At 53.8% G+C, this 23696-nt stretch overlaps 1 protein-coding gene across 1 annotated transcript in view; it reads right to left on the bottom strand.

Moving 5' to 3' along the window:
- Positions 1–860: 860 nt before the first annotated feature.
- Positions 861–23696, bottom strand: part of RTN4RL1 (reticulon 4 receptor like 1) — a 29376-nt gene continuing 6540 nt past the window's right edge. Inside the window, exon 2 of the mRNA XM_084218863.1 lies at positions 861–3904. Within this exon, the coding sequence (XP_084074989.1) occupies positions 2553–3904 (1352 nt within the window). The 3' untranslated portion in view covers positions 861–2552. The remainder of the gene's footprint in view (positions 3905–23696) is intronic.

Here is a 23696-nt window from a genome sequence, read left to right as displayed (position 1 = left end):
CCTGTGCTGACATTTCACTCCTATATTACAGGAGTTACACACAGACTTAAAAAAAAATTAATAAAGTGCTTCTCTTCTTCATTCTCCCACTGAGAGCTTTGATTTCCAGAGTATGGAACGAAATAACCAACATAACAACATGCTCCACTTCTGAGGGACAGTGCCAGACTCATTCAGTTGCTATTGGTTATAGAGAGTAGGACATGAGGGAGCTATTTCAGACCACGGATTATTTGTTCTGGCTGCATTGGACATCCCTTTAGTGGAGCTTTAGAGCCCTGTAGACAGAAAAGTTTGGGTAGGAGCTGGAAGGCAGAGGGCTTGATGAAGTAACCTCTTCCTTTCTCCTCCCAGAATTACTCTTGCTATTCCCCAAGAAGGGTGTTTAAAAGAGAAGCATCCAAGCCTCTGGCTTTCCTTGCTTGCAAGATGGACAGAGGAGGCCATGCCCCTCCAGCTTCTCACTCTCAGTATCCAGCTGCTTGTAAACACAAGTGCATCGGGGAATTTTCTGCTTCTCTTTTCAGTGGGAGTTTCCCTTTCCATTTCCAGATACCTCCAAGGGATCTGCCACTGTGTAAATACCCTCTCCCCTTCCCCACGGTGGTTGGGAGAGCAGATTCCCCCAGCTGGCCCATCCTTCCTGGAGCTGATTGTGTGTCTGATGGAAAACTGCAGCTGTTTTTTTTTTTCAGCATTTCCAGCCCCCCACCTGAGCCACAGGCTCGAAACACCACCACAGAGACATGGTTATGGAAAGAACAGAAGCCTTTTCTTGTCCAAGATCACTTTTATTTCCCTTGTTTCATTAACTTCAGTGTCTGTTTGGTCTCACACATCCACGCTGACAGGGAATTCACACCAGCTGCAGAATCTGGGCAGCACCTCCCCGAGCCCACGGGCTGCTGTCGGTGGAGCTGCCGGCTCTGCCATGCCCCCGACCAGCAAACACATCCCTCCAGCACATGTTTCACCCAGGAAGAGGGGAGCAGAATGCCCTGCTCCCTCTCCTCCACCTCCCCACAACCCCCTTTGTACAGCTCTCTTGGACCACGGAATTCTCTCTCCTGCCATGGACCAGAAACCTCGGGCACCGCGCTTCTCGCTGGCCCCTCTACAAGCTGTAGCTTCCCCCTACTCTGACTCTTCCAGAATCTGTTCCTTTTAAGAAACAAAACCCCTCCTGACTCTGTCAGGTCTGTCTGCAGCCTGGGAGCTGCTCCTTGCTGCCCCAGTGAAAACCTTAGTCCAGCTATAAAGGTCCTCACGCCACTGCCACGGCTGGGAAGCCCCTCTCTGCCTCCAGCCCCAAAACCAGCCCCTTTCCTCCCCGGGGCCTCGAGTGCTCTCCGGAGACAGAGCTCTATGGCTCTATTTATTTGGGCTAATTAATCTCTCTCTCTCTCCCCCCACCGGTTAAAAATTAGGATGTAAGGGTGAATTTTGGCTCTCTGGGTATGGACTTTGCTGCATCGCACACAACCACCCCCCAACACCTCCCAGAGTTTGGTGCTCTGAATTGCTGAGAACATTGGTCCGTTGTGGTTCCCCCGCGTGTACTGAGCCCGCCCGATGGCTTTCAGCATCTGTAGGCACTGCTGCCGGTTTGTTTTCTCAAGGAAAAAAAAAAAAGAAATCATATACTGGTCTGCTATAAATTCAATAATACAATCCTTAGTTCTGAAGATACAGTTTCCATATAGTTTATAAACATTGTAAGCCATACATATGGATAATTGAGGGGAAGAGGGGGGAGCCTGTGCAATTGTTGGGGTGTTTTTCTCAGATGTGTGAACATGGTTACAAAAACCACACCTCCTGCAGGTACCTCATTTCTTTATGTGTTGGGTTTGTTAGGGTTTGGTTTGTTTGTTTGTTTGTTTGTTTTGTTAAATTCCACCTCTAATCAGTCTTTCCTTTGGTTGTTGGCTACTCCAAGCCCTGTTCTGCTGTAATGCCTGAGATATTCAGGGGTTTGAGATTGTCTTCTAAGAGATTCCCAGCCAACTTTGGCCTCTGGGTTTGGAGCCAAAAGGGCTAAAACGTGGGAGAACCAAATGTCCTTATTACATCGGTATCAGTGTCCTTGCACTCACTTTCAGAGAGAAACAGTGTAGGCTTAATCGGTGATGGTTTTTACAGCAATTATGTTCCTTTCGGTAATTGGAGGGGTCGCTGGGAGCGCTCTCAAACGAACGGGATTTCACAGGAGCATGGATACAGTCCATTTGTCTGGGTGCTGTCACCGACGAATTGGTTACCATCCCTGTTATCTGCTTTTTGTAAGGTTGGCTTTTTTGTTGTTATTGTTGTAGGTGCTCGGTTAGGCTGTTTGTGACAAGGTGTGATAATGCCTTTTTAATCTGCTCCCGCTGCGCTCGGCACAGTCCGGCCGGGCGCGGAGACAACCCTCAGAAGCCGAGACAACGTTCTTCCCTTCGCCAGGCCAACGCTGAGCCACGTACAAAAAAACAAGAAGAAAAGAAACTCTGGTCCTTTGTAGATTGGTGGCAGTACAGCTCCGCTCCGTCCGCGGCCGGGGCTGGGGGGGCTCAGCGGATGACGGCCGCCAACACCACCAGAAAAACCAGGAGCGACGCCCTGAGCCCCGGGCAGCCGGCAGCCTGCTGGACCCCGCTGGGCGGGCGGATGGGCGTCCGCCGGGTGCACTTACCCTTGCGCTTGGGGGACAGCGTGGGCATGGCCCCGAAGCTGTATTTGTGCTGATAGTCAGGCACATAGTCTGGCACCTCCTGCCCGTTTTTGCGCGGCCCCAGGGACACCGGCTTGGAGGTTCGGTTGCGGCTTTTGTGGCTGGTGCAGTTCTTGCCGGGTTTGCGGTAGCCCGGCCGGGAGCCGGGCTGGTTGCTGTGCAAACTGTTCTCAGCCCCTCGCTCCTTCCCCTTCTCCTTGGAGGAGTGGTGAGGGTGGTGGGATTTGGAGGCTCCTCTGTCCGCCGTGGAGAAGGTGTGTGTTTTCATCTGGTGGAGCGACTCGGACCCCGAACAGTTCCTAAAGTCTTCTGCTCTTAGCACCTTGAGGTCCTTGCCGTGCATCTGCTCGGGGGACTCGCAGATGACGCTGGAGCTGGAGCCTCTGAACCTGTGCAACCATTCCCAGAGGGAACGGGCTTTGCAGTCGCAGCTCCACGGGTTCCCGTTCAGCCTGAGAAACTCCAGGGCTCCCAGGTGGGCCAGGCAGTCCCCCTGCAGCTCCGAGAGGCTGTTATTGAACAGGAAAAGGGTGGTCAATCTTCGGAGGTCATGAAAAGCCCGCCTATGAATCCACTGCAGCTGATTTTGATGGATGAGCAGCCGATCCAGGTTTATTAGTCCCCTGAACGTGTTCTGATGGAGGCTCCAGAGCTTGTTTCCATGGAGAAAAAGATGGCTGAGGTTAACCAAGTCAACAAAAATATCGTCCTGAAGGAACTCAATGTGGTTGTCTTGCAGGTAAAGGTATTGCAGGTTGTGGAGGCCACCGAAAATCCCGCTGGGGAGAGAGCTCAGCCCGCACTTGTACAGATACAAGGCGTGGAGTTTCACCAGCCCTTGGAAAGTGTCTGCAGCCAAAGCCCTTAAGTAGCGGTTGTCCCCCAGGTCCAGCTCTTCCAGGTTGATGAACCCGTCGAAGGTGTTGGGGTCGATGAAGGTGATGTTGTTGGAGTAGATCCAGAGGGTGACCATGGAAGGGCTGAAGTGGCCCCGCAGCAGCAAGGTGATCTGGTTGTTCTGGAGGAAGATCCTCTCGCTGTCCTCGGGGATGCCCTCGGGGATGGTGACGAAGTTGTGAGCCTGGCAGCTGACAGTCATCGGGGAGGGGTAGCACACGCAGTCGGTGGGGCAGCCCAGGGCAGCGGGCACCTTCAGCCCCAGCAGCACCAGCAGCAGCTCCGCAAACCCCCCTGTGCGGAGAGAGGGGAGAGCGGCGTCAGCGGGAACCGGGCACCTCCCGCCCACCCATCGCTGCTGTGGAGACTATTCCGGGTGAAAAACGCCCCCAATTAGCTCAGCCCTCCTCTCTGCTCATGAATTACCCACGCGGCTGTGATGAGTAGGCTCATCACCCACGGCAGCTAAAACGTGATGTATGGAGTACTCCCTGCCTCCTCTCCCTGCCTGCAACAGGCGCCTGGTTGTGTTCCCAGCCCGGAACAGGCAGGAGAAACTTTCTCGGTGAGAATTCACGCTGGCAGCGCAGGCAGCAGAGCCCCTTTGCCTGCAGGCAAGGAAACGCCGCGGTGTGAGAGCAAACAGGGGAAATTCAAACCCTCGCAGGTGTCCCCACTCCTCTTGAAATGCATCTGTTAAATCGCCTGCACATATCGGAGAGGAAAAGCTGCAGAGATTCAGCGATTCCCAGCGAAGCACCTAAAATCACACGTGTGCAGCGCATCCCACTCCCCCCAAAGGCACAGACCCATCCCCACCGTCTCCTTTCACTACAGTTGTTAGACACCACCATCCACCCCGAAACCCGAATGATTTACAGGGAAATATGTTGTCAGCAGTTGGTGGAAAAGGCTGAGCCGAAAACTCCGTTTGGAAGTGGGATGCTCAGACATATTTTTAAATGGATGTCCTGTGGCAAAGCATATTGCATCCTCTAATGCTGCAGTATGTGCCTGTGACTGGGGCTTTCTCGCAGCAGAGAAGCAGAGAACGAGGCAGAACCATCCCCTCCCTCTGCTCCGCTCCTCAGAGCTCGGGTTTCGCCGCCCCGCTCCCGTCTCGCTCCCACTCCTCGCACCAGGCTTGCTTTCAGGCTATTCCTTCTGCACCGAGTGGCTTTTCAGACTCATTGCACCAGACTTGTCATTTCTCATTCAGATTTTCCTCCTAGATTTGGCTTTTTCCTCTTACACGCAAAATTTGCTCATGTCTAATGAATTCTGCCTCTGGACTTTGCAGGGAAAAGGAGTAACAGCGGAGCAGCGCACAGCTGCCGGTGCCATCCTGCCCACGAGTCCTACTCAGCTTGTACTAATCTGAAAAACGAGAGTGGAAGTGGAGTTCATCTCTAATTACTCCACGTCGTTATCACCAGCTAGTCCAAGAGCCGGGACCCCTTGGGCTTTTACAGTCCCTCTTTTCAGTGCCTACAGCCTAATACGAGTTGGAGGCACAAAAACCTCACTGTTTTCTTATTAATTGTGTTTGAAATATAACTGCCTGGTTGCTGTTGCCTTTTCCCTGGTATGGAGATCTATTGCCGTTGAGTTAACAGCAGGTGACCCGTCCATCCGGACCCATCCTTTCAAGGCAAAGTTGCCACATATTTTAGATAAACTGGGTTATTCAGACTCTCCATAAATCACCAGTAAGAGCCAGTGGTTAATAGGGAAAAAAATAGCATCGCTGCCCAAAGCATGGGCTCGAGCCTTGCCTGGGAATGGGAGTGAGGGGGACGACTTCCAGGCACTGCCCTTCAGAAACGAAGCACGGGCTACCAGGAGGGATGTCTCATCCCTGCGCCACTGCCAAAAAGGGCTGGTGAGTCGGGAACGCTGAATTCGCGACAACTCCTACGGCTGTGTAGGAAAAGGAACATTCTCCAAGTCACTGCCGTAGCATTTTGGCTTTGCTGTCGTGCCTCTGCACCATGAGCGAGGGGCTGCGCTGGTGGGAGCGTCGTGCTGACTACCCAGAGCTCCCTGCCAGAACGGGAGCCCTGGCTGCCACTCACAGCCTGGGAAACAGCGGTGTCCTGAGGATACTGCGATTGCCCTCCGATGCGAGAGATAAAGCAGCGCTTGCAGACACGTTCTGCTGGGTTTTTTAACTGGAGGATGCGCTCCACCAAGGTGGGACGGCTCCACGTCCACCGTCTTACCTCGGTGACACCGGAGCACGGCGCCTTCCGTAGGTCTGATGTTTATTAGTAAAACCCTGCCAGGCACAAGTGCTGTGACGATCTCCCACATGCAGAGTCTGTTATTGCAAATACCAAATCACAAGGGTCTGAATCAATAAACCATCTCCCAGCTACACGCAGCAGGTTGGAAGATTACATATTGCTTCCAAACAACAGTTTTATGCGCTCTTCCGTGACACGACAGTTGCCAGGCTAACGGGATTACTGACGGGAGGTGGAGCTGGGCAGGGATCTGGGAGCATACAGGATTTCACGTGTAGGGATGGTGATGACAGGAGGCTGTTAGCAATGCATGGTGATGGACCAAGGCAGCCCAGGCCTCCCTGGAGCATGGCCAAGGTAGAGGCTCCTGCCGAAAGGGAAGGCAGCGTTTAACAGCTCACCGCCTGCGGGGATAACTCCGGAGGTAAAGGTCAGAGGGAACTGAGTCCATCTCTTTAATTAACAGGAGGCTGTGAGTTAATGGCTGGAGCTCCTATGGAGAGAGAGATGGGATTCCTGCAGCCAGGGATGGCGGTGAGGATAGGCTGGGGTTGTTACTGGCTCTCGGCTTCCCGAGAATAGGATGGCGGGAAGAAAAGACAAGGATGTCTTTCTCCCTGCTGCAACTTGGGAGTAAGGAGAATGGGGAAACAGAAGGACGGATACTTTTAGAAAAAATGGGTGAACAGGGGAGCAGGACTTGGATAGGGAGTAGGTTTGCATTAGGTATAATGAAGGAATTTTCCTTGCCAGGGTGGTGGGGCCCTGGCACAGGCTGACCAGAAAAACTGTGGCTGCCCCATCCCTGGAAGTGTCCAAGGCCAGCTGGATGGGGCTTGGAGCAACTTGGTCCTAGTGGAAGGTGGCTCTGCCCTAGATGTTTTTTGAGGTCCCTTCCAACCCAAAGCAATCTGTGATTCCATGAAGGTCTGGACTCCCCAGTGAATGCACACAAGGCCTGTGGTCTTCCCTTCCCTCCAAGCCTGTAAAACCTGCTGACTGCTTAGTGCTGTGAGAAGCTGCTCCTGGCATGCTCTGGGACTGGTCCCAGTTTAGATCTGGGAATGAGATGCCCAAAAAGCAAAGAGGTCATGGAGCCATGAAGCTCCTGAGGCTGGTGACACCAGCACTGAGAATGCAGCTGCCAAATCCCACTGAGGTGTGACAGCCAGGAGCACTTGGGTCTCCCTGGGCTGCCCAGACTGGAAAACACCATGGGAGCCCCCTGAGAGGCCCCAGCCCGGCTCTCCTGAGAGTTTGACCCTGTCTAACTTGTTATTCCTGACTCAGCCCTTTCAACTTCATCTTGTAAAGGTTGTGAGGCACACGGAGGGTCACCAGCCCGAGTGTCAGAGCTCACCGGGGAGGGAGAGCTTCAAAAGCAGCACAGAAAAATCCTCCAGGAACCTGCTGGTGAAGTGAGTAAAACCAAATCCCCGCTGACATGGATAAAACCAGCAAAGGGGTGTTTATCTCCTGCCTTTCTCCCACGGATGTGCTGTGTCACCCGGCCTCTGCTCGAGTCCTTCTGCTGCCTCCTGCCTCTGACTGAGGTTTCAGTGATTGGAATGAATTCGTCTGACTGTCCAAACCATTTCCCATGTAACATCCCTCTAATTGGGCATTAATTAGGCATCAGTTAATGAATGCTTGAAATAATTTATCTTTGGATGCGTCCAGTTTGCAGTCTTACTTTTAACAGCATTAGACTCATTATTAGATTAACATCTTTATAAATGTTCTTCATTACCTGCTTGTTTCCATTGTCTTAGCCTTATTACTGAGAGTGAAAATCACTCCTCCCACATGCATTATTGATGAGTAAGGACTTTCTATATGTAGCACGGGATTAATTGTTATACAGTGTAATGCATTTAGCGTGAAGCCTCAATTTGTGCAGGAGCTGAAGGCAGCCAGAGGAATGCAGACACCCGGAGCCAACATGATCAGCCAGACACTGCACATCCCTCTCCAGCCCAGACCAGGTTCCTCCCAGGCCGGTGCCAGCACAGGAAGAAATTTGAAAAAAAAAAAAAAAAACAACAAAAAACCCTGGTTTGATACCCAGGATCAAAGACAGATGGTTTGAAGGGTTGGAGCACTTCTCTGCCACCACGGCAGGGACTCTTGACTCTGCAGTGCCACTTGCTCCAGAGAGCCAGGTGTACCTGCCCCGACAGTTTTATTGCTTTTTAAGGTTTGGAACACTTTACTGTACCTCTGAGGGTTTCTTTAGAACAGGAACTCGGTTTCTTTAGAACATGATGCCACTTACTTTCATTAGGAGGCTCAGACTCGAGGCCAAGACATCAGTCAGGACAAGGATGGGTTTGTCTCTGGGGAGGAGATGCACCTGAAGGACAACCCCAAAAGGCAGCCCTGCCACAAACCCCAGCACCCCCTCTTGGGGAGCTGCTTCTCCCAGCTGGATATTTTCACCTCTCCACCCGGACAAGCTTATGTGGGTCAGAGCCTGTCTAATTCTCCAGCAGGAGAATCCGCTCTCGAGGATGGAGCAGGTTGCTTCTCTTCCAAATCTCTCCTAAACCCACCATCTGCTTTGGGAGACCCATCTTAGCTCATGTCTACATGCAACTTGACTGCCTGCTTACTGTGTCCATTACCAGGGCTGCTCAAGCTGTTAGATTTATAAGCTCTTTAGAGCAAAGCCCTCTTCTTCTGGCTGCTGATTTATGTATCTTTACTGCCATAAAACACTATGTATAGCTACTACATAATATAAATAATAATACTTAACCAGAGTGTGCTACAAGTGGGGACAAAGCATCTGCTCACAGCTGGGATTATCAAAAAAGGAGAAGCTTCCTCATCACTCACCCTCTTTTGAGGCCAAACTCACACCTGCTCTAACACCAGCACCTCACTGAGCTCTACACAGAGATTTTCCTGTCCTGTTCCCACCCTGGATCTATCAAAGGATTTTTCAAAATCCACCCCTAACAAGCTGGTGCACAAAGACATGACTACAACCCCCGGGGGGAAAGTACACTTTGAAACTTGGGAACGACCTCAGAATTGGATGTTCACATCGAGAGAAACTGTTGTTTAGGGAGAAAAAGCAGCCTCAAACGCTCACAATTTCATCAGCTAAGTGAAGGACGATGAAAGGCAAGGACAGAGTAGCAAAAGCAACTGGGCACGAGCCAAGAGCCAAACTCAGGATCTGGGACGGTTCGACAAAGCAGTGTCAGACCCTGCTTAGCAGCTGCAGGGTTTTATTTCCTCTTCTTCTTCTTCTTAATTTTTTTTTTTTTGCAACACAGAGGATAAAATAAACACGCCCATGCTGACTGCCACAAAGCCTAAATTCCCCAGTGAGCAGCAGCTCCCTTTCAGCCTCTGTGCAAAGCCCCTTAGGTGCTGCCCCACGGTCCTGCAGCAGGAGCATCCTCCCTGGGATTGCTCCCAAAACATCAGCTGCAGCTCCCAGCACCGGGACACGAGGCTTTGCTTTCTGCACGAGCTGCTTCTCAGCCAGAGAGTGGCAGCCACCCATCCACCTTCATCATTTTATTATATTTTTTTTTTTTTTTGCGACCGGTGTCATAAATAACTGACAGATCCCAGCTGTTTGGAGTTATGGTTTCTGATGGAGTGACAGCTGCTCCCAATCCCCCAGTCATCACCCCGGCAGTTCTGGAACATTTCAGCAACATAAAAATCATTGGAGATAATTTCGGTTTTGCATAATTTGGTTAGGCAAGCTGTGATTTAATGGCAATTATGACCTCCGAGGCAGAAGATGAGCTTGGAGGCTACTGGCTTCACACGGCTTTAGCTCGGGGTGCAGCATCAGGGATGTTCCAGGGAGATGGCACTACAAGGGAAAAGAAAACCTTCTCCAGCAGCTGGAAATTGCCTTCCTTGGCTGGCAAGTGGAAACACTGTTCCCACAGGAAGAAGCATACAAGGAAATTTGGAAGGAATAGTGCTAAGGAAAGCTTTGGGAAGAGACTGGTGCCAAAAGATGCATCAGGAGGTACCTTGTAAAGAAAAGCCAGGAAAAGGCTGCAGACTGGGGAGTGCCTTTCAAACCCTTCTGTGTCACCAGTATCTCGTGTGTTAACTGGTACAAACACCCTCTTATCACTCTGAGAGCAAATCCTCCTCCTGTGACTGAGATGGGAGAGCTGGAATCAGGAATGGACCGTGGCCTTTGCAGGCAGCTGCCTGCCCTGGGCACTGCCCTTTGCTCTCCCCTCTCAGAGGGGTTCTCCTGCTCTGGGCTGTGTTGCCTCCTCTCCCTGGGTGCTCCTCACCCATCCCTGAGCCCCTTGGTTTGTGTTTCTCCAGCTGTGACTGAAAGGAGCAAACCCCTGGGCAGCCAAGCTGTGCTGGGAGGTCAGATGAGGATGGAGAACCGCGCTCAGGAGCTCTGGGGGCATCATGGTGTTTCTGGCTGGGGGCAAAAAGTGGCTTAACAGCAGGAACAAGTTTTGTTTGGAGCTGAGAAGGTCCAATTTCCCCACTCCATCATGGCTGTCAACCAGCTTGGAGTGAGCTCAAGCTCAAGGCAGAGACCCAGAGCCAGCAGCACCCCAAAATCCAGTCCTTTAGGGCGTTGCAACTTCAATTTACTTTTGCTGACCTGGTAACTGGAGCTCCTCACCTTCCCCCACCAAAGTCAAGGCCAAGGTCACCTGGAAGTTTCTGGATGGTGGTCATTAACTCCTATTGCAGTTTGAAACCAGACCATAAATTTCATAGTGTAATAATGTAAAAATCAATAGCTCTGTTTGAAACAATAGCTTTGTCTTCCATTTCAGCCAGCTCTGATATCTCCCCACAGACCACGTCCCTCTGAATCACACAGACAAAGAGAGAGGAGCCATGGGTGGTGGGGCTGCTGCTCCCCTGCCAGGTGCCCAGTCCCTCCATAGCTACAGATTCAATTAGTTCATTTATTCCTCTCTTGCAGTTAAACTCGAGGATGATTGAACAGGAAAAAATAAGGAGCCTTTTACGCTCAGTCTCTCTGACATCCCGTCCAACACGGCGTCCCTGAGGCTTTCCGTGGCTCTCTATTGCCATGGGCAGCAGGGCCAAAACCCAAAACACTTCTGGAAAGATGCAGAACCAACTCACACAGACAAAAAAACAATGAAAGTCCGCTCTTCTCCAGCTCTGGCTTTCTGGGCGAGGGAGGTCTGGCTTGCTCTGCTTGCTTATTTTCTGTTGTTTGCTGTAGCACTGGCTCAAAATATACATCGAGAAGCAGGATTGTCTTTCACATGTTGGTGGATGTGTGATCCTCAAAAACAAATTAGCACCGATTCACTTCTATATAGAGTGCAGCCGTCAGGGAATCACTCCTGAATTCACAGCGAAGGAAAGTAATAATGCTTCCAGCGTGCTAATCCTCTCCAAGAGCAGCCCCTGAACTCTCTCCTGGTGCTGGAGGCACCATTGGAAATTACAATTGTGCTGAAAAAATAATAAATAAACGCAGAAATTGGCAGGGTTTGTGCTAGTCCAGAGGATTTGTACCCTAATGTGGAACTCCCTGTTTAATTAGCACTCCTCTCTGTCTGCATCTCCTCCTCCTGCTCTCAAGCTAAAGAAAAAGGGGGAAAAAAGGAGGTCAATGGTGGAAGTGGCTGTGGGATTGAAACTTGGCTATGGAAACTTGTTTAATTTAAATGCTTCTTTCAGGACTAACACAGGCAGAAGCAGAGGGAGTGTAGAGTGTGTTTCCCCAGTATAATCTGCTCTGCTTAACCCCAGTTCTGAGCACACCTTTCATGGCAGGGATGCCCTTGGTGGGAAACTGCAGTGGGATGCTGCTGGTCCTGCGGCTGCAGGCACAGGGAACAACCCCAGTGCCTCAGCTTTGGGAGAAGAGTGTTTAAATCAGAGGCTGGGCTGCTGCTTGCAGCAACTGGAGACAGATCTGGGATGGGATGGGATGGAATATTTCTGTTGGAAGGGACCTACAATTGTCATCTGTTCCATCTGCCCGAAATCTAAAGCTTGTTATTAAGGGCACTGTCCAAACGCCTCTGGAACACTGACAGGTTTGGGGCATCAGCCACCTCTCCAGGAAACCTGTTCCAGGGTCTGACCACCCTCTCAGTGAAGGAATGCTTCCTGATGTCCAGTCTGAACCTCCCTTGGGGCAGCCATTCCCACATGTCCTGTCCCTGGAGATCAGAGGAGACAGCCCATCCTCTTTCCCTGGGTCTGCTGCAGGGTTTATTGTGTCCCTGTGTCTCACCCCACTGCGCATCTCAAAAGCCCCTGGGACCTTTTTGGAGTGCAGGAATGCTGGAGGGAAAGGCTCATCTCTCTGTGCATGGGTGAGTCAAAGCCTTGGGTGCTGCTGTGGCTGGAGGTGTCAGTGCACACCAGGATGCTTCTCCAGGAGAGAACAGCACGGACCAGGGAACACCCTGAGCAGGATTCCAGGCAGGGACAGGAGTTTCACCAGGTATTGGCACTGCTGTCCTGACCCCAGCAGGCAGCAGGCTGGTCCCCAGCACAGGACAGGGCTCTGGCAGGACTTGCCAGCAGCCTGCAGTGAGGCCAGGATAGAATTTGGCAAAGGACAGGGAGATCTCGAGGTCCTTAAGAAGGGACTAATAATTCCAATTGCCCCCGAGGAAAGAAATACAGGAGGATGACTTGAGCTTAGTGGATTGTCTGAGGCGTCTCAGGGGATCATCAGATACTTCCACTCCCTTTTTGTCCTGAGGTGACAAGTTTTCCTTCCCATTCACAGAAATGCAAAGCAGTTCATTCACAGCAGTAATAAGAACGATGTCCTTTGTAAAACAGCCGGGGAGTGAACCCTTCGAGGTGCTTTACAGCAAAACAATTGCAGATGAAATGACAAAACCCACCCCAGCTGAGCACCAGCCAGATCGGTATCAAACGCTGAACAAGCTCATGCGTAGGGAAAGCAGATCCACCAGCCCCTTTCCCTGCCAGCAGCTGGCCAGGAGCTACGGAGGGTTTCTTTAGGATCAGAAACACAGCCAAAACTGAGCAAATATGAGATGGAAGAGCAAAGTGACAGCTGCCCGGGCTCTCAGCGCACGCTTGGCTGCCCCATCCAGCACACATCCACAGGAGATGGAAAAACTGGAGGCTGTGGAAAAGCAGGGATGTGCTGGATGGATCTTTACCTGGCTGGAGCTGGGAGTGGACAGCAACCCAACACAGGGAGGCAAAGATGGTTTCATGCAAGCACAGCTAATAGGGAGGGCATTAGTCCTGTAAACTTGCAATCCTGCCGAGTCCCGACCCCGGCAGTGTCCTGTGCCACCGAGATCCACAGGCGAATTCTGCACTGTGCCTCATGGGCTCTCTTTCATCATCCCTTTTCAGCCTCCCTGCGTTTGAGATTTACTGGATGTCCTTGTGTTTGGTGCAGAAGAGGGCAAATTGGAGCCTGTCGTGTACCTTCTTCCTCATTCAGCGGCACATCATTCTGCCGGCAGCAGGGGGGAAGGAGACGGACAGGCAGGCATCAAAGCTGCCGCCTCTGTCACATTTTCTTCCCCCCAACCAAAAAAGAAGCGTTGGCGTCATTGTGGAGCCCAGCCCACAGCCTCAGGTCTCTCTCCCACACCCAAAAAGGGCAGCAGCACCTTTCCCTGTGCCCTTGGTCTCCTCTCAGGGCGATGCCAGGAGCGCTCCGAGCCAACATCCCTGCGGGTCGCGGCAGCTGAGTGAACACTGCAGATCCCAGCAAAACCCCGTCCCCACTGGAGCCAGCATGCTGGGTCATGAGCACGGCTGCCTTTCAGAGACCTCTCCTGTGCTTTGCACTGAACTTTTTACCAGCTCATGAAAAAGGCAGTGATAAAAGCAGAGCAGTGTGAAGAGCTGAGCTGTGCCGCTCCTCCGGCCGGCATCCGGGGCCGTTCGGAGGCTTAATGAGCCGGTGGGAAATGCCATGTGCCCAGTTGGATGTTGGGCATTGTCACTCTCCCACGCAGCTCTTGGGGTGTGTGGGGATGTGGGGGACCTGAGCATCGAGCAGCAACGCTTTGCCACCCCCTGGAATCTGAATGTTTGGAGCAGTTGGGTGCTGGGAATTAAGCGATGAACGCGGTCAGGACGCGGCGCTCTGCTAATATCCTGCCTTGTCTAGCTCCAGTGCCGGTATTCCATCCCAAAATATCCCCCTGAACATCCCTCTGGGAGTGGACTTTGTGGAGATGCTGCACATCCCCCAGCACCACGCAAATGCCTGCATTAAAAGCTTAATAAAAATAGCTTGATAACGGGATGTGCTCCCAGCACCGGCTGCTCTCGAGCCCGCCGCCGATCCTGTGCCTCCAACACAGCAAGGCCAAGTAATTATGGGATGGGGCTGCAAGGTCCTGACAGCCTAATTTCTGTTAATTACAGCCTAAAGACAGTAGGATCCTGTCACTGTGGAAAGGGGAGATGGGAAATCATTGCAGGGCTGGGAAGACGATGAAGGTTGGTGGTGCTGGAACATCTGGGCTGGCCACAGCAAGGAGGGGTTTATGGTGAGGAGCAACAGGTTGGGCTGGATGGAGTGATGGAGATGTTCTACCCTCCTCCTCCTCGTGTTGGGTGGCTCAAATGCACGTTTTGCAAAGTTAAAACAAATTGCAAAGAGCGGAAATCGGCAGTTTTAAGGGAAAAGAAAAGAAAACAAAAATAAGATCTTGGCAGAAGGATAAAGGAAGGCAACTGAAATGCTCATTAAAACTGAGGGGCCCCATTTCCCTGTCCAAGTGGCCACATCTCTGGAGGTTCCCAGATCCTTTGAAATGCCTTGTCAGACAGAGTCTTTCATCCTACCTGATTCTGGGTAAATTCATGGACCCAGAAATTTTCGCTGGAAGCGTGAAAGACAGAACAACTCCATTCTGACTTTTCACTTCCCATCTGATCGCTGTTGATACAATTTATTCCTATGACAGCATCTGCTGCTTTCATGGGTTTTTTATTCTGAAGTACAACTCGTCTTTGTTAGTCCCATTTTCAGGCCTTTCATCATTTGAGTCACAACATAAAAGGCATTTAAACACTCCTGCTTGGAAACCAGGCTGGGAGAGGGTGGGAGCAAGGAGATGCCATGTCACCCCAGCCCCAGCCCTCCTCTGGCATGGGATGGGCTGGCCTGTGGGTGTGCCACAGCCCTTTTGTGCTCCCACGTGCCTCCTGCCAAGGATGGCAGTGATGGGGATGCAGTGGTTCCATTTTGGAGTGATGCTGTGAAATCCAGGTGTGCTGCGAGGTGCAGAGCCCTGTAGACCACATCTCTGTTGGGGCAGCATCTCTCTCACCTACCACTGACCCAAGGAATGTTTCCAGGGGCTCTGTGCCCTCCTCATCAGCCAAACCTCTCATTAGACAACTAATTGCCTTTTGCTCTGCAGCTCCAGACCGGGCTGTGGTGCTCAGCTCTCCATGTCCCTGTGCTGGGGGGGCTCTGCCACCCCTCACTGCCACCCACACCCCTCTGCACTCACCAGGGACCCTTGTCCCCACCAGTGCCAGCAGATCCTGGCATCTGCCGAGCTGCTGGAGGCACTGGGGAGTTCAGAGCTACCCACGGAAAATTGGAGTCTAATAATAGCTCGTGGTGTTGCACCAGCAGAGAGCTGGAACAGCCACGTCTGGCAGGGAGAGGCCACGGCTGGCTCCTGTGTGCTCAGCTGGAAGAACAACGCCTTTCCCGGGATGCTCCTCCCTGCAGCCCCCCCTGTGGCTCACAGACCACTCTCCACACTCCAAGGGTTCCCTGCCCCAGCAGCCTGGCTCACACCACTCCCAAACCCGTGCTCAAGGGGCTCCGTGCCTGTGGCAGGCTTTGGAGCATGTGGAAAAGCCCCTGGGGGCACTGACTCACCCACCACACCCCTGGATGAGCCTCTCTGGAATGTGGTGGCCTCTCCCCCTCCTGCTTTAATTCCCCTGCCGTATTTTCCACTCCAGCAGGCATTGCTGGCACCTGAGCATCCTCCAGCAACATCCCTCATCCCACCTGGTGTCTCTCATCCTGGATCCCTTCCCTTGTCCCCCAGCTCCCAGGAAAGTGAGCGCAGCTGGAAACTGTGCTGCTGCTTATTGGAATAACCTTTCAGGATTCATTTAGTGCCGCTTGCTTCCACCCCACCTTCCCACCGTCAGCACTTTACTAATTGCAACTTTTAACTCCTTGTGCCCAGGTAGCCTGAGAGCAGCAGCTGCTGCAAGGAGTGGGGTCCCTCTGCCCCCCCATCTCTCCTTCCTCCTCAGATAAAGGGTCAGCCCAGTGAAGCACCAACACCACGCTCACCCCCAGCCTGCATGACCCCACTCCTGCTCCAGCTCACCCCACAAGCTTCCTGCTCTGGGAAAAGACCACAAATCCCAGGCTAGATCCCAGCCATCACCTGGGAGCATCAATCAGTGCACGGCTGGGCAGGGAAGAGGCGAGAGATCCCGACGGCTATGGGAGCACTGTCTGCCTGAGCCTTATTCAATTATGGCTCTCGAGTTCAGCCTCTGCGCCCGGCGCGGCGGGGACGGGGCTGGGAGGGGAGGGGGGTGGGTTACAGCCCCCTAATTCAATCACAGGGCACAGGCAATGGTGCAGCTGGTGGGGGAGAAGAGCTGGTGCTGTCAACACCGAGAGAATGAGGCTTCCACAGCCTTCCTGGATGGCTCTGCCCACTGACCCCTCGCAGCTGCATTTCCCAATGCACCGGGAATGGCGGTGTGTCTTTGTAAGGGCTGGGGTCTGGGCCACCACACGGGATTGCTCTGATCCAAGGCCACCCGCACTGGAAGGTGGGATGTTGCCAGCTCTGCTGCCACACAGCTTTCTGTGCAAAGAGAAAACGAGCCAAGAAGCTACATTTTCAGGAAACTGAGGTGTTTTTTACGTAAGTGCAAGAGCAGGGCAGGAGGAAGGTGAGATGCTGTTTCCCAGCTGACACCATGAACCAGCGAGTGTGACTAAAACTTGGGAATGCTTTGCACAGGGGTTCAGGCACTGTGGTGATGCCCATGGCATTGAAACCTCAGCAGCTGCCCAGGGAGATGAGGATAGAGGAACACAGTCAGGTAGGAGAGAGGAGAGAGCTGGGAAGGCAGATGCTTTCCCTGAAAGCATTTCCAAGGTCAACGCTTAAAAGTGGAGCAGAGCGAGGATTTGGCTCAGGCAGGGGAGCGGGACCACGCGGGGATGCTCCGTGGGAGGCAGAGGAACGCCCAGCTCCGAATTCCCCAGCCGAGGGCTGAGGGAGGCGCCCAGACAAGGTCACGGTCCCAGCGGAGCGGCGCGGGCGGCGAGGGAGCTCCGGCTGCGCCGGCTCCTGCCTCCGCGGCAGCAAATTCAATCGCGGCCAATAACAGGGTGGAACAAAATCCAGCAATGCAATAAAACCTCCCGGCGCCTTGTTCACCTGCAGCCCGAGCAGCCGGGGCGCGCCCAGGAGGTGGCACGGCCTCTGCGGGCGTCCTGGTGTCTGGGGCAGGGAGGCTTCGGGATGGCCCTTGGTGTCACCCACGGGTGACAGCTCATCCCGAGGCTCACGGGAGGAGGGGGACGGCCGGCTTTCCGAGCAAGGGAGAGCTGCTGATTCCTTAAGGAGCGGGGAGGTGAAATCCAATTGTGCAGCATCCACGGCTGCCATTAACCTGTCTGTGTACTCCCGCGGCCGCCCATCGCTCTCCGCCTGACGGCCGGGGCTGCCCGGCGCACGCTGCCCGGGGATTTGTGTCCGCCTGCCGCAGCGGCACACAGCCCCGCCGCAGGCTTCTCTCCCGTGCTTCGAGCTGCTTCCAAAATGGAGCGCTGGCTAAACACCCCCTGGTGAGCCGGGGAGCCGCGGAACTGATTCCTGGAGAAGGAGAAGCAGCGTGTGATGGGCGGCTGCCGGGGCAAACCGCAGCTCGCAAGTGAGGCCAGAATGATAATGGCATCGAACTTCCTTGAAGGAGGGTCCTGAGGACATTCCTTGGGAATTCCTCTTGGGCATTCAGCTGGTAGTATCATCTCCATCAAGTGAGTGTTTAGATCTAGGGATTTTAATGGCAGCTTTTGGAAGCACAGATGGGTTCGTGCCAGGATTGCACGTTCCTGGGGGAGGCAGCCAGGTGGGCACTGGAGGGGTCTGCGCTGGCAGGCATTCAGTGGAGCCCCCTCAGATGTGCCAGCAGTGGCTGGCAGGGGGAAAAGGCAGGATCTGGACTCGATTTGCTCAGCCCCACACTCTTCCCGGCCCACGGGGAGGCTGAGAGCAGGCTGGTGGAGAAGGGAAGGGAGAGGAGGGGTGGGGAGCAGGGAGGAGGTGCAGGCAGCCCCACCAACCACCTCGCCTCTCTGCATCCCAGTTCCATTTGCAGATTTATTAAATCGAGAGCCAATTCCGACATAATTTCTTTCAAGCAGCTCCACCTCGCAGGTGTGCGGAATTTATTTGAGATAAAGAAAACCATTACAGAGAGACAGCAATCTTCAAAGACCACCTCGGAGACCTGAGAGAAATAAAAACACTAGCCCGTGCAAATGTGCAATTAAGTTTCAGAATACTCCTGCTCCATGAAAGGCTCCGTCCCTGCAGAGAACAGGCCTTTCAGGCAATTTTCCCAAACCCTATTCAGCGTTCACTCAAAAATGCCTTTTTAAAACAACATGTGATTTTTTTTCCCCCTCCCTGCCTCACTCCTCCTCCTCTCTGCGCTTGCTCCATCACTTCCAGGTGGGACACAGACAGCTCTGGTGGGGATGTGGTTCCTCCCCATTTGGAGGGGGACATGAGGCACAGGAGGGGTCCCATCCACTCAGGCACAGCTCTGTCACAACCTCCAGTCATGTCAGAGCCACAAACCAGGAATTTTTAGAGCTACTCTTGTTATTCAAGGAGACCATGACACCAGCATGGCCCCGCCTGGGGACAATTTGCCAACTATTCCCAGTTGAAGGATCTTCATATCCCTTATTCATGGGTCATTCTCTGCTTGGTGATTAATTAAAAATGCATAATTAACCTGTGGAACAGCACTGCCATGAGGTATCGGGGAGGCCAGGAGCTTAGCAGGATTCGGGGGAGGATTATATGTTTAAATGGATAATGAGAACATCTGGTGGAACATTAACAGGGATAAGGAGAATTAGGGAGAAGAGCTTGGCCAGCCACCAGCACAGGGTGCAGGAGGGCGACCACGGGGCTGGCTCAAGGAGGGCACTGCTGGTCCAGCCCCAAGCCCGGCAGAGACACCAACACATCCCTGGTGATTTTGGGAATGAGTGGGTGTGTCTGGGGATGAGGCAGTGACAGAGGTGTCACACAGGACTGCTTGCCTCCAGGTTGGAGGTGGCTGCCAGGGACAGCAGGATGGTCACAGTGCTTGCCAGAACACCCAACCCAGCAGACACCTCATGTCCATGGAGACCTATGGCATGAGCCTGACCCCTGGAAAGGCACTGATAAATCAGCCACAGTGGTCTGAAAAGCCCAGGAGAGCATCCATCAGCTGCAGCACTTCCTGCAGGTGACACGGCGCCTGCGTGCGCAGCCATCCGTGCTGCTGGTGCCGAGCTCTGGAGCCGTGGCACGCGACCAAGGATCCAAGGAAAAGTGCAGGAGATGCAAGAGCAAGCCTCAGCCAAGCTGGCCACGCAGGGTGTCCCAGCCCATGCAAGAGGCAGTTCCTGGGGGTCTCCAGCTTCTGAACAACGCGTGGCTCCCAGGACTGAGCCTGGCACACACCTTCTCCCTGTGGTAACATCCCTCATCCACCCCAGGCTCCACACAGCATCACAGACACCGCCCACCATGCTCCTTGCACAGACCACGTGCTTTGCTTCACCTCTTTCCCCCAGCCTCAGAAGTTTTCTTAGAAAAGCCTGGCAGGCACAGCCAGGGACTCTGAGAGCAAACTCCGGGCTGAGGACAGGATTACTAAATCCCTGTCAGCAAACAGGGCTCAAGCAGCTGCTCTTTTGCGTTGTAAATCTGCTGCTCCACCGTTCGCACCAACTGATGGCTCTGCAAGGCCTGGGGACCACAACCTCTTGGGGTGAAAAGCACTGAGGGCTCTTCAGCAACATCCCCAAGAACTGGGGGAATCCTCAGCTCCTCATCCCGCTGCATGGCCAGGCTCCTGCTGGAGAAGGAGGGGATGCTCAGTGCTCCCAGCAGCACTCAGTGCTCTCCACGTCCCTTCACCACTTTGCAGGTGATGCCACCAGCTCAGCCAAACTGGGCAGCCAGAGGGATTTTGGGTGTCGTGGCCCCTCTGGGCTCCCTGCCGGTCCCCTGGGACGAGGTGGCTGCAGCACATCGTGCTCAGCCTGCCGAGCACGGCCGGGGCCTGCCGGGCCGGGGTTAATCTCGTTGTCACACTTTCCCTCCTTCTTGCTGGCTCGGCGTGCTTTGACCCGCTGTGAAATTGTGGCCAACAGCACTGAATATTTTAAGAGCAGCAATGCAGTGATGGCCGCGCGGCGGAGCAGCAAGGCAGGCCGGGAGCTGGGCTGGGCCCTCACCTCCCCCCCGCCACCACCAACCCATTAGCACAGTTCAGGGAAACCTAAAAAATTCAAAAGACACTGAAATATGCAGCATTTTTTGCTCTCCCTGGAAATGACGCGCTTCGCTTCCCAGATGCTCCCGAGCAGGACGTTGTAAATAAGAGGCTTTGTGACACAGAGGGTGTTGCCAGCGGGGCTGTGGGATGCTGCAGAGCCCAAATTGTCACCCCAACGCCTGTCCTGGGGACAGAGCCACGCTTGGGCTTGGATAGACCTGCACTGCCATCAATGCCCATCCTCACTGGCGCAGTGCAGCCATTAAAGGAGATTTCCCCCTCCATCCTCGGCCTCTGCCGGCTGCTCCCTGCCCCTTTCCCCCCGGGGCATCCCCTCGGTCCCTCCTCCCCTCGGCCGGGCGGGACGCGGGTGCCGCAGGACCTGACGCAAACACCTGTCCTCAGCACTTCTGCTATCTGGGGCACAGCAGAGCAGCAGCGGCGAGGAATTAAAAAAAAAAAAAAAAAAAAAAAAAGAAGAAGGTCTATTTGCATAAACCTTCCAAAAAGAGGAGCTGGAGCCTGAGACTGGAGAGCTGGAATATCAGTCAGGGACCACAGGAGCTGGTAGGAAGTGCAATAAGTATTTGGGAAGCATCACGTGGACCTGGGCACGTTCTGCCACCAGGTCCCTGCATGTCCCCAAAGTGCTGCCCCAGGGCTTGACACCCCATCTAGGAGTGACATTGGGACACTTTTGTATTCAGGTCTTAAGAGGGCAGATTAATCGCCCTGTGCTGGGTCTGTCATGCGCAGGGATATATATTCTTCTCAGAATTTACAAGTAGTTCTGTCTGAGAAACAAACAACCGGAGATAAAAATTACATTGTCACCGTGCAGGTGTGATCGATGGGCAGGACAAGCCCTCGAGTGCCAGCGAGGTGCCACTGGCACAACCTGCCCAGGGAGTGCCAGCACCTGGGACAGCTGGAGGATACCAAAGGGACTCCAGGAAAGGCAGTGGGATGTACTCCACCAACCCCAGCCTGTTGTGTCTCTGTCCCAAAAACCAGGAAAAGTGGGAACAGCCACCAAGGCCATCCCCAAGTGAGGCAGATGCTGGTGATGGGTGACCAGGATGCAGCCGTGGGAAGATGCCTGGAGCAAAGCAGTCAGTGACAGAGGGGGCTGCAGCCCCCGGGTCAGCTCCTTGTGAAAGCCTCTTGGGCCCTGTCTCAAGTCCCAAATCCTCCTCTCCAGTGTGTTTCCAAGGTCAGCAATGGGCAAAAGACAGAGCCAGGCTGGCAGCCACTGGATTCCCCAGGGATATGGGAGAAGGATTGATGCAGTTTACACCAAGCCCCTTTCTCGTTTGGTTTCTCCTTCATCCTTCTCTGCCTCCCGAGGCTGCATTGCCTTGGCCTGGCTTGTCAGGGAGTGACAGAGCGCATTGCCTGCCGGGGTCACTCCCTGGGGAGGGACAGCCATTGGCTCCCTCACAGTTTAAATCTGAATTCACACTGAAAGCACTAAAAAAGCCCTGCCTGGATCCTCTCCCAGCCTTGGGCATCCTGAGGAGTCATGACTCGGCTCAGCCTGCCGGGATGGAGATCCCAAAACCATCTGGGGACATCCAGCTGCCCCCGGGGCGGGTGCCTGGCTCCAGGCTGGCACCCAGCAGCTGGTCCAGCAACTGCCTTCAGTCTATTAATAAAGCTGGAGCAGCTGGTAGAGCATCCACCGCCAGTCCTCGGGATTTATCCACACCGCTCTGCCTTATCAGCCATGCTTTTCACAAGCACTTAAATTCAGGAGGAAAAGGAAAAAGTGAAATCAGATAGAAATGCAGGTCTGTTTGCTGTTTTCTCCAATGAAATGGTTCTGGGTAAACAGCAGACGCCTTTGATGAAATCCCAGCAGGCTTAAACAATAAAGCTGGTTACAAACTCAATCTGGCGCAGATATCAGATCTGAAATTGTTTCAAAAAACATGTCAACATTTTCTAATGCTGCTGCAAAACTTCCTCGGCACTTTGCCACAAGCTGCATCTGTGACGCAGGACCTGCGCCGCTGTCCCAGCTCCTGCTCCCGCTGCTGCCCTTCCCAGGGGGAGCCCTGCCCTGGCACCCCTGCAGCCCTCTGCCTGCTGGGACACCCTGAGCTGCAGGAGGATGCTCAGCAGCATCACCTGGGAGGCAGGAGATGCACATTCCCAGCCCCGTGCTCGGGGCACACTGGGTTGTTTTCCAGCCCTAAATGCAGTTCCCATCCCCGGGCACAGCCTGGCTGAGGGTTTGCAGCGCTGGAGGTCTGGCAGTGCTGGATGAGGGGCATCAGGCAGTGTGGGCATCCCTCACATCACATGCCAGGGATGGAATTCAGCTCTGGGTTCATCCCAGGTGTTACCAAGGACAACTGACTTTTCCGTGGAAAAACAATTTGCAAAGCCTTGTGGTGGCAGAGGAGCAGAGCCCGGTGCCCCCCCAGGTTCTGCCTCCCGTGTGCCACCTCTGCATCCTGCTGGGACACCAGGGCAGGATGAGGCTGCATGGGGAGGGGGGCAAAGCTTGGTCCCTCTCCTATGGGTGGTGGGCACAACAGGGACCGTCCAGTGCTGGGCAGCTGGGTCAGGGTGACAGGATCTGGCATCTCCATTGGTGTTGGAGTGACAGGGACCATCCAAACTCGGAAAACATGCAGAGCTGGAGTGCAATGAGGCAGGTCCTGCCAGGACCAGCCTGTCAGTTACCTGGCACTGGCACTTCCCAAACTCTGTCAGCACCTGGGAGTCTCTGGAGGACAGCAGGGGATGCAGCTGAGAGGATGAGGAGGAGGGACCTGGTCCCATCACAAACACAGACACTGTCCTGGCACTGGTTAAAAAGCCAGCACCAGCTCTGAAGATATTTGGGGTCTCCCAAAGGCTCCCACCTCCATCCATAAGGGATCTGCTCCACTCATCCCATGTTGGATCCAGCCCTACACACACCCCAAGGAAGCCCCCAGCCCCGAGCTGATGCCTGCCACAGCTCATGTCCCGTGGGGCTGTGATGGAGCAGCAGAACCTTCATCCCTCCCACAACTGGAAATGACAAAAGGGAGGCAGGAGAGGAAAAACGGGGCGCGAGGAAGAGGATGAGGAGGGCGGGCAGCCCTGGGGGGTGCAGGGGGCCAGGCCTGAGCCCCAGAGCAGCACAGGGGATGTGGCAGAGCTGACCCCTGTGCAGAGGTTGCCTCTGCCATCGATCCCTGTTGCACTCAGGCTCATTAGGGCCGGGGAGCTGCTGCGAGCGGCTGCTGGAGGAGACAGACGGGGGGAGCGCTCGCTGTGGCTCCCTGGATCGTATTAAATATTTACTTTGTTTTGTTTTGTTT

Source organism: Fringilla coelebs (genome assembly GCF_963513975.1).
Source record: "Fringilla coelebs genome assembly, chromosome: 20".
NCBI classification, from domain to species: Eukaryota; Metazoa; Chordata; class Aves; order Passeriformes; family Fringillidae; genus Fringilla; species Fringilla coelebs.
Note: the sequence above shows the minus strand (reverse complement) of the source record. Positions and strands in the feature narration are given on the sequence as shown.